This window comes from Branchiostoma floridae, chromosome 10 (assembly GCF_000003815.2).
Source record: "Branchiostoma floridae strain S238N-H82 chromosome 10, Bfl_VNyyK, whole genome shotgun sequence".
Lineage (NCBI taxonomy): Eukaryota > Metazoa > Chordata > Leptocardii > Amphioxiformes > Branchiostomatidae > Branchiostoma > Branchiostoma floridae.
The window spans coordinates 23,186,969-23,198,068 of record NC_049988.1 but is presented as its reverse complement, the minus strand read 5'-3'; the positions used below and the strand labels follow the sequence as shown (position 1 = coordinate 23,198,068).

The window sequence follows — 11,100 nt, the reverse complement described above, 5'->3', positions numbered from 1 at the left end:
GGATATCTTACCTTCATAAACATATACCGTCATATTTCATGAAGTAACAATCCCTAAATGTCGTTTCAACATTGTGGTGATGCCCATGTTACATGTACCACTCATCCACCATCTCTGTTTATCTGTATCTAAGTTCATGATACCTTATATATTTGATTGATGAAATGATAATCACCACAATTTCAGACATGGCTGTACAGAACTTTGTCGGTGACTCCTTCCGAGGTGCCACATGGGTGGCCCTACACAACGGTGGGGGGTGTGGCTGGTAGGTGGAACTTCCTTTTGCCTGGTCTTCAAACTTCTGTTATTGATAAGGCTCCCTTTGCACTAGACGGCGATCGCGCTGCGCTCTGACTGTGACCTAAATAAGATATATGTAACCTTTGAATTCTTACTTTGTATATCATACAGAATGTAAAAGTGTGATTGACAGAACAACAAAACACACAAAGTGTAAAAACATTTGTTTTTTTTCCATACATTTCAATGAGCGATCTGTAAAATTTGACGTCGCAGAGAGAGAGCGGCAAGAGCGCCGTTCTAGTGGAAAGGAGGTATAAGGCATGTGTTACATGTACTACAGTGTTGTTCTTATACATGCACATTTGAACTGTTCATAACCAAACATAAATGCTGGAGCAACTTGACAGTCACTGGACAGTATATTGGAAAATAAAATCTCATCTTTTTTTTTGCTCTCTCCACAGGGGTGAAGTTATGAATGGTGGGTTTGGTCTTGTGCTGGATGGTTCAGAGGTAGGATTGTCCTCTTTTTACATTGTCAAAATATTAGCTAAAGCCTTGTTATCCTACATTGTATATAAAGGAAACGTTTACTAAGTCAACTCTTTGGAAATAAATGTTGACTTAATTGTAAGTCAGCTGTAGTGGCATGCACAAATGTGTGGCCTAAGGGCTACAGATATAGAGATGGGCACCACCCTAAGGATTTGTTAAAGATGTACGGGCAAGTTTGCTGTGCAGAAGTTGATATACCGGTGTGACAGCGATCTCGCCCCCCCGGGGGGCGAGATCACTAGCATTTTTGCCCCCCTTTAGCGTTTTCGCCCCCCCCCCCCAAGAGCAGCTGGTTACTACATATTACAGGTGCGCTACCTGGTACTATACTGCACCTGGGGAGTAACGTATATGGTGTGTTACCTGGTACCTATATGGCACCTTATTACCGTACCGTAAGATGTCATACCTCGAAAGTCGATACTATATTGTTTGGTGCAAACATGACATTGAAATGAAAAAGACAATTTTTTCAGCTGAGGTGGCATAAAAACAGTGCTACTGCGAACGTATAAATCAACACCGTCTATGGTACGGAATACGTCAGCTATATGTTTTCAATTTGTCACAGTGTTTTCTCTCTTGAGCTGGAAACATTTCCAAAGCACTAACAAAAACACACGTACGTGAATAATAGTTTCTCATTAGAAACACTATCTACGCGCAAGTTGATATAGCTGTTGCTAAATGCTACACAAACACTGGTAAAGTACCTGTCTTAAGAAACACGGGTAAATGCATCAGTTCCTAAATACTAGAAAAAACAGTCATGTTTGAGGTGAAGATATCCCTTGGCCAGGTGCATATACCAAATTGTGCGTTATTCTAATTAATACCTAATATTTGCATAATTAATAAAGACATTACATAGTTCTTTTGTGGTCACTTCATGGTAGAGACTTCATGTTGGAGATATATAGGTTGCTTGAGGACAGGTGAATACAATGAAATACATCTTATGTCAAGACTCAGGTATATGCAATAATGGGAATACAAGGGACCAAACCCTCCTTGTCTGAAACAAGTTCAACTATCTTATTACCATGTAATTACGTTAATATTGATACTATGAATGGAGTTATGTATCAAACTCGTGTACTTATATCATTCTGAAACTACATTTTGTGATTTATACCAATCAACTTCTAAAATGTCATGTAAACCCGTTTTTTTGGGGGGGGGGCGAAATCGCTAAAGGGGGGCGAGGTAGGGGGGCGAGATCACTAGCCGGGGAGGGCGAGATCGCTAGTGATTTCGCCCCCGGGGGGGCGAGATCGCTGTCACACCGGCACTTCTACCATTATTGTGGTGCTTGCTGTAGCTGATTTTTTTATTTGCAGGTAATCATTTTCCAGTTACATGTAGTAAATAATGAGCTTTTTCACCCTCCCACTCTAACAGGATGCTGGTGAGAGGGCTAAGATGATGCTTCAATGGGACGTATCCAATGGGGTAAGACATGTCTGTATTTGCACCAGGGAACAACAGAAAACAGTTCATATTTTCTGTTCAATAACCACAGAAATTCTTAGTCTATCACAATAATTGAAAAGTAGACTGGTGTAAAATGTATTACATTCCTTCACCTTTGGGACCGCATAGTAGAATTTATTTGCATAAGGCAGTCTTCTAAGTAAATACTTTACGTTGTGACTGCATATGTAACTGTAAGCAGTGACACATAGTGCTGCAGTGCAATGTGAAACCATCAGAATCGCCCAGAGGAGGGTGACAGACAGTCACTGAAATGTTGGTATAAATAAGGCAATTGTAAAAAGGGTCTCTATACATTTCACAATCCTTCTTTTGCTCCCAGGTTGCCAGGCGGAGCTGGTGTGGCAACCAGAACGCGAAGGAGGCGATCTGCCGCGCCATGGACCAGAACAGCAAGCTGAAGGTCACCATGCCTCACGCAGTGGAGGACGAGACTTTGCTGGAGAGGGCTTTCCGCAACTAACATGTCCTTTTATAAGGAAAACATTGCTTGAGTAATTGTGAAACTGATCTTAGAAGAGAGGCTAGGGTCACCAATAGTATGTTTCATACTGTACGTTGGAACCACAGACAGTTCCAAAGCAGAGTGTACAATCTTGTACATATAGGTATATAAATGTATGTACATGTAAGAGAGTGTGTACATTGATACTAAGATACTACCTAAAGCTTCTTATGTAACTGTTGCTGCTGTTAGTTGCAATCTTGTCATTAGAACAAAGATTTTTGCAAGAAAATTGCCACTTTCTGGTTGAACTCTACTTCTTTAGAAGATGCAGAGATTTTTAGAAGATGGTTGGTGCCAAAGCTAAGCTTTGTTGTGGTGGTCCATGTAGATAGATACAGAACTTCCAGCATAGTATTATTATGTTTGTCAGTACTAAAAAGAAAAGACAGATTGAAAGCTTCACTGGGCAGTCTTTTTAGGATTCTAAAATGTTTAGTACATTATTTTGACAAAGGTTAGACATCCAGGTGGATAGAATTTGGAAGCATGCAATTTGAAATTTCCAAATGTCTAGTTGCTTGTGATGAGTAACTATTACACTGTGTTTAAATACCTTGTTCTCAGGATAAACAAACTGTGATAAATAATATAGAGACTGAAAAAAAAGAAGCCATACAAAAAATATGACTTTTGTAGGACAATTTTATTGAACTATTTCTATGAAATCACTGAGTGTGTCATGGATTTGGCATATGTTATTACTACATGTAGCTATTGTCATTTGTAACAGTGACAACACTATAGTATAGTAGCTTAAGCTGCCTCAAAAAGATTGGTGTTGGTAGAGCTGCTAATAATGTATTAGGCAATTAGATAAGAAATCAATAAAGATTATTATTAGAATGAAGTTGGAAGTTAAATCATGTTATGGTAACAGTTGTGGACTTGAACATTACAAATTCACATTATATGTGATTGACATATCGAATGTGGATCCAGGTAGCACTGTTCTTGCTAGTACTTTTGTTGCCAGTACTTTTTGCCTTAGCAGGAGGTTTTAACCTCCTTGGCCTTAGTGATAATAAAAGGTGCATTAAGAAACATAGAAAAATAAAATATCACGTCAGCTAGTTGTCTCTACTTGTTCCCTGTGCTTTTTCTGTAGTTGTTGAAGTGTTCTAAGTACTGCAGGATGGTGTCTGTTGGGGAGTATATCCCATCCTGCTTGTTGGCTAGGACTTGTGGGATAGCTGGCTTGTTGTCTCCCATGAACGTTCCCATGAACTCTGTTAGGAGATTCCAACAGTCATTTGGTACCACACATGACGTGTATTCAACCTGGGGGAAGGGGGAATAAACCAGTATGAAATCACTTTTGTCAATTACCTTAAAGATGCATTCCACTATAAAAGCGACTGTTATGTTCTGATAGTTGATTTTTTGGGATACAAATGCACTCTACTTTTTGCAAAGTTATCACATTTGTCTTTTCGACAATAATACTTATCTAAATCCAAGTACGCCCATACGGACCCGCTTCAAACATAACTAATGTACTGTGCTGTATATGATATTTTCCAGCATAGCCGACTTCTGTCACTTTCTCACTATTTTTGGTGTTGTGTGTTCATTGCTTTAGGTGTGGTTCTCAATCTCAAACACAGGACCTTCATCTTTACATCCCATTTTAGAGGATGTCCCTGACCAAAGCTAGATTTCTACCCTGGTCCAGAGGAAGTTTGTGTAAAGGGCCTTTTACGCAAGGGTGCAATAGCAGGGCCCACAAGGAAAGAAAGAACATTTTATGTGTTAGTTCCATTTTTTCTTAATTTGCAGAGAATGTGACCAACATTCATACCTCTACTAGAATTCCTCTGGAACTTGCCGTGGGTCCAGTTGTCACAGTTCCAATCTTTACTATGAAGTCTACATACTCGTATCTTGGTCCCTTCACCTCAATCTTAGCTCCTTTCCTTGGTGCGTAAAAACCCTTGGAGTACAAAACAGGAGAGAGAATATTACCACAAAGCTCGGGAATTTGTTGGTGAATTGTACCACATTGATTATGTAGGAAACAGTCCTTCCAAAACAAGCAGTGCAAACTCGGAAAATCTACAGCCCTCTTCAGCATAACTTACCCACCACAGACTCAAATGGCCACAATACAGTAAATTCATTTAATTCTGCAGTGGTTGTATTTTTCGTTAGAAGGAAAAAGTGTTTAAATCTGAGTTTGAAACAAATTCTGTGGTACAGCAGTTATGGAAAAAAGAGACGTGTGAAGTGTCAAGGTAGGTTCATTGGTAAGAAAACGAAATGTTACAGTTGTTGATATAGCACAACTTCTTGCTAATTTTAGAAATATTAAAATAGTGGAAAAGGCTGTCACATAAAACAAAATACATGCATGGTGTTGCAAATATACAAAAGTAACGGTCTCCTCTGTCAGCACTGGAATTCCAGTGCTGAGGCAGCTTCAGCACTGTACTGGAACAAGGCCGTTCAGCACTGGAAAACCAGTGCTGAGGCCAATTCGACCCATTGCAGGGCTTTAGCCAGCTCGAGATTTTTTTCCGTCAGCCAATTCCCATTGACGGAAAATTCCTGTCAAGAATCTTTTTTTTTTCGTCATCGCGTAAAAATTTCCGTCATTGACTGCAAAAATGTCTACCTCGTCCGATATAAATGTTGTCATTGGGAGAAAATATGACACCACGCTGACGTTTTGTAATAATGTGAACAGTAAAACATCGTTTCTTTGCGTTTTCCCCGCAAAAACACGGCGCTAAAATCAACTCGCGGGGTATGCAAATCTAACATTACATATTCTCAATACGCACTGTTGATTGGTTGATCGTAACATCTGGAGGGGCGTCTCCTCAGATCCCGCGCTCTGATTGGTAAAGCTATGGATACCGACCCACGATGCACCGCCTGCACCAGCGTTCAAATATTTTATTTGTTTGAAAATGTTACATTTGTAAAGGCAGGAGAACGCTATATTTTTCTATTACACGACAATTTTCTAATTAAGAACACAATTACTCAAAGACTCTTTTGAGAAAACATGCATTCATATACGGATTTATGGTGCATTTGGGGGAATTTTGGCGTTCAATTAACCCGGAAGTGTGCCAACAACAACGTGGCGTGGGTATCTCATCTGTGTCGCTGCAAAATTAGCGTTTTCTCGTCAAAACAAAAACAAAATTCCCGCTGAAGAGAACCGTGCAACATTTTAGATCCTAAAGATTATGTTGATCAAACTATTTGTGGATAGCATGATGTGCCGGTTCTTTTAGCTGCGACTCAGGCACCTTGCGTTGTCGCAAGCGGCGCGGCTGGGCGAGCGAAAATAATTTGTACGGCCGCCAGCCCCGGCACGCTATGGTACAAGTTAGGTTTTGATGAGTGTCAAGATTCCAAACAAAGTTCGTAGAATGCACTGTTCTTGGAGTGAGACCTTGAAAAACGGGTTTTTAATGAGATTATCGTATGCGAAAGGGTGCCGACACACAATCGTCAACAATCATGACAATAGCAAAACAAACAGTGTGTGGCTTTCCGACAATGGGCTGTCCGGGCGTCCCCAAGCCGTAGCTTCCCTCTTTTCAACTTGGCCTCCTTGCTTCAATCAACGATTTTTTTTCCGTCAAGGTTGACGGATTGGTTGAAATTTTTTTCCGTCACACGCAGCAAATTTCCGTCAATTGACGGAAAAACGGACGCTGGCTAAAGCCCTGACCCATTGATTCAGCACTGGAACACCAGTGTGGAACCTGTTACTTTTGTATACTTGCCATGGTGTTACTTTATATATACTTTCTATTCATATTTTGATGAAAATGGTGAATAAGCATAAATAAAACTGGAAAAATAGCTTTGTAGGATTTACCTTGAGTTTTGTCATGAGCTGGTTGAAGTTACTGTCTGCTACTAGACATGTGCCTGAGTCCATGATGGCAAAACAGGTGAGGGGGTGTTCTGTGTTGTGCATCACATGGGCAGTTTTAGATGGAGCTGGAAAAATACAAAACTGTTGAGTCAAGCAGCATTGAATTTTACTTTTCTTGGTTATCGTGAAACAAATACATCTCAGCCACTTAAGTTTAGTTTTGACTTTTATCGTAACATTTCATTCCCTTTGTCCATACTATAGCAACATCTTAATTTGAATATTCTGCCTCTGCTAAGTGGGTAAAGTCCTGGCTTTGCATACAGTAAATCATAGGTTTGAATTCCAGCCAAATCATTTTGACTTTAAAAATGATACATGCTGATTCAGCACTAAGCTCCTCTAAAATTGTTTGGACGTTAAAAACATAGTAGTAGCGCTACCAGTACTAGTGGACTACACTTCTAATACAGTTAGTATTATCTGTGCAGAACATCAGACATCAGACATAAGTTACTTGCAAGTTGTTCATGACAGTACTACCTCCGTAAGCATTGATGGAATTTGAACTGTTTGTGAAATTACTGTGTATGATTTTGATGGAAGCATTGAAAAGATGTCTTCGCAAGTATGTATTGTTTACACGATGCTTCCTTGCTGAGAGATATGTACATATTTTTCATGCTCGTATTTGTTTCGATGTGTAGAATATCAGTGACAAGTTACTTGCTATTTTGTTTCCATCCCAGCACTACCTCCATAAGAAGTCTGTGAAATTATCGTGAAGGATTATGATGGAAGCCAAGGAATACAATAGATCTGTTTTGGTACATTCATCATATAAGACTTACATTGAAAAAATGTCTTGGCAAGTATGTATTGTTTACACATTTGACCAAAATTGCTTCAAAAGTTGCTACACCAGTGTGGTGTTGTCAATGTCATATTTCTCTGTGCAAGCTTTATAACTGGTCCAGCACTTTGTAAATATTCATAGCTTTCATTCCTTAGTTTGATACATACAGAAAGAAACAACAAACAAATACCTATGGTGCTCATGTTTATTTTCCATTTCCTGTTATTTAGCATGATCTTGTTTAGAACACTGTACATATTATGGATATACATGTAATATGTTGTCTTTATAAAAATACTATGTTGAAGATTGTACTTCTCCTTTATAAAAATAATCTGCTGAATACTGTACAAAGTGGAGTAGGATAGGATAGGCAGGGGTATGAAATGATGAAAAAAGCAGGGAAAGTGTTTACTACATGTCTAAAACCTAAGAAAAAACTACATGTCTAAAACCTAAGAAAAACTAATACTTCTAAACAAACAGAGGCCAAGAACGATGGGCATCTGGTGGTAGAGCCTGCTGTTCAGGGCTTGTCGTCAAAAAGATCGGACACCTCGACGTCCAGGGTGGGCTGGTTGTTGCTGTTGTTCAGGAGCCAAGCAACGTCCTCGCCAGAGGGGTAGCAATCACGTACGATGTTGAGCAGCTCGCTACTGTACAAGTAGTACGTACCCGGGGGAGCGCGTCGAAGGCCCTGCAAGTGACATAGAAGTGTGTACAATGAATATCTTTTTCTAATGAAAATACAAAATAATTGTCTGAATGGATAATTGGTACAGAACAACAATACAGCATGAAGTCATGGACATTAGAAGTAAATGTGTACTAATGAAAGAAAATGAATTAGACTTCTCTAAGGACAAGTAATTCATACTTCGCGCTTGAACTACAATTATCACAGGACATTGATGCCAAATATTTTCCTTAGAACAAATCAAGGACTATTTTTGTAAATAAAGCAGAATTCCCCCAAGAATATAATGGGATTAGAAATTTGTTGGAAAATATAGGTAATTCCCATGGAAAACTTTGAAGAAATCTACCTACGTATGTCAAGAGGCCACTGAGGGCACGGTACACCCGGTTGCGCCTCTGCATGTTTGTGACTACGTAGCGGTATTGTCTGAACGCCGTCACGACCCTGGCGCTGAGCCGCTGATAGCTGTGATGAGAAAAACAAGACAATAAATTCCAGACCAACAACTTAGAACTTACGTGTCAAGATCTGTACACCACTACGACATGCATAAGAATGGGATAAAACAACAGCGGCCCCTTTGAAGAGTACCGCTTATCTTTTCGGCAAATCTTCCCACAATGAGCCCTCATGACTGCTTGTGATGCTGTTGTTTTAAACTTGAAGGTATATCACTCATAGAAAAATTGAGAAAACAAATCTTAAGCCCGATCGTCCACATTTCTATTCAACTTTTTCAAAGTCAACGACTACAGCAAACGTACCCCAAGCCGTTCCCGATACTGCGAAGCTGGAGGATCGCCTGCGTCTCCAGGGCGGTCTCTTGTGCAGTCGGGGTCCTGGACGCGGGCGCCGGCATGGCTTTGGGAAGAAAATCAAAAATCATTATTTGAAAACTTGTACCGGTGAGTTTTTTTTAACATTATCGTCATTTATGAAGATCGAGAAACAAACTTTGTCGAGCACGTGACATCAATAGTTGTAGCACATATTCAAATTATACCTCGAAACGTTCGAAACTAAACACGGTAAAAATTTCGGGAAGTACTCTTGCAACAATTTTTTATTTGCAAACAGTATATACAACGATTATATACAACTTTCTCCGCGGCAAACAGAAAAGTTTCTTGGTCGCAACGTGGCGAATTGATATGATCAAAATTGTTACCATGTGGGAAGGGAAGAAAAACACACAAAAAGAATTTAAAAACAGACCTCAAACTTTGGCACTGTCGCGGATTATCGGTTCAGAAATGTAGACAAGTAAAAACAAATCTTACCTTTCTTCTTTGGCATCTAGATGGAGAAGAAAAATCGAGTAGAGCGTGTGAGAGAAGTCGAAACTGTTGCTGTTGATGAAATTATGACAGAAGATGATCGCGCTCCTCACGGCCTAGTAATATATGCATGATGTCACTCAGCAGCGCAATCTGATTGGCTGGGTCGCGGAAACTTTGGCGCCACCGGACCTTCGTTGCCATTGGTCAGGGCCCGGCGCGTGGGTCACGTGCGGCTGTTCCGAAACTGTCGACACCCATTTAATGCGCTAGAAACGTCGAGTTTGCTACAAACGTAGAATTGGGGCGGTGGCATTGACGGCAAAACGGTCTTGAATTTTAAAAATAGATGTTTATGGCTGCCATTTCTTTTGGTTGAATTTTACTTCCAGATATGTCGCATTCATACCTCCGGAACACCTTAAGGCGTCAACAGTGGTGGACAGTTGGCGCATGTCGTCTAGCTCTCGCTTCAAGGCGTCAACAGTGGAGGACAGTTGGCGCATGTCGTCTTGGTCGCGCTTCAAGGCGTCAACGGTGGTGGACAGTTGGCGCATGTCGTCTCGGTCGCGCTTTAAGGCGTCAACAGTGGCGGACAGTTGGCGCATGTCGTCTCGGTCGCGCTTTAAAGCGTCAACAGTGGCGGACAGTTGGCGCATGTCGTCTTGGTCTCGCTTCAAGGCGTCAACAGTGGTGGACAGTTGGCGCATGTCGTCTCGGTCGCGCTTCAAGGCTGTTGACAGTTGTGATATTTCCTAAAACATAGGTCAGAATACTAAACCTTAGAATAGCTTGTGGGAACACAAAGACACGTTCTCTTTGGTTAGCCTCGCGGGTAAATTAACAAGACAAACAGTGTTAAAACCTGCACTAGAGTGTTTACCTCTTTATTGATGAAAGTCAGAGGGGCAAGTCCAACAGCGATCAGTACGGCAATGCCGGCTGCGATGCAGCTGCGGTGGGAGCGGATGAAGCTACAGAGAGTACGGCACCTTGCTCCACCCGGATACGTGCGGTCTGCGAGAAAATAAAAATATTGAGCTCAAGATCAACTCTATAAGTCAATGCAAAAATCAACAAAAGGAATGACACAGGAAGAACATAAGACAATGACAAGATTTAAGGTTTTCATTGCGGGAACAGTGTATTTTAGACTGCATATTGTAAATGTCATTCAGACATGCAAATCACTAAGAGAATGATAGCATATCAATGTGATTACTCTTTCCTCGTTATCGGTATCTAATCATCACTCTACACGTATATCCAAGATAGAAAATTTTAGATAAAAATCTAAATTCAAGGTCATCAATATCAATGGATCATCTCGCACAGAAAGTAGTTTCTTGATGGTGCAAATTTGCACCTAATATTGCAGGCTACAAAATCATCGGCTACCTGCTGACGTGCACGTTGCGTAACCTTTCACCACCTCGGCTTCTTCGTACGTGTGTGAAGACGCTTCTTTGTCTTCTTGCAATTTGTCAGAAGGGCCGTTGCCATGGCGGACACGCCCGCGGGAATTCGAACCACCTTGATGGACAGGAGGCCCAAGGGGTTGGGACGGCGGCCCGTCGGTTTGACCGCTGTCAGGGCGAGAGAAAGGGGACCGGACCGGCTCTGCTTGCT

General features: G+C 40.9%; 1 protein-coding gene and 1 long non-coding RNA gene across 2 annotated transcripts; one reads left to right on the top strand and one right to left on the bottom strand.

Annotated features, from left to right (window-relative positions):
* Positions 1–185: 185 nt before the first annotated feature.
* On the top strand, positions 186–2,234 carry LOC118424299. The gene is made up of 3 exons (XR_004832186.1): positions 186–268; positions 711–759; positions 2,203–2,234. It is a non-coding gene; the product is annotated as an uncharacterized LOC118424299 (long non-coding RNA).
* A 5,451-nt stretch (positions 2,235–7,685) lies between these two features.
* Positions 7,686–9,787, bottom strand: LOC118424298. Its single transcript, XM_035832846.1, has 4 exons — positions 9,475–9,787; positions 8,959–9,055; positions 8,545–8,659; positions 7,686–8,191 (listed from the first exon to the last, which is right to left on the bottom strand). The coding sequence occupies exons 1-4, from the start codon at positions 9,488–9,490 to the stop codon at positions 8,021–8,023; spliced, it is 399 nt and encodes a 132-aa protein (XP_035688739.1). The 5' UTR covers positions 9,491–9,787; the 3' UTR covers positions 7,686–8,020.
* Positions 9,788–11,100: the final 1,313 nt, after the last annotated feature.

Excerpts from the sequence above, each read along its gene's own strand:
- LOC118424298 (XM_035832846.1), bottom strand. Across the intron at positions 8,660-8,958 it reads AGTATCGGGAACGGCTTGGG|CTATCAGCGGCTCAGCGCCA; the intron begins GTACGTTTGCTG and ends TTCTCATCACAG. Across the intron at positions 8,192-8,544 it reads TCAGTGGCCTCTTGACATAC|GGCCTTCGACGCGCTCCCCC; the intron begins GTAGGTAGATTT and ends TGTCACTTGCAG.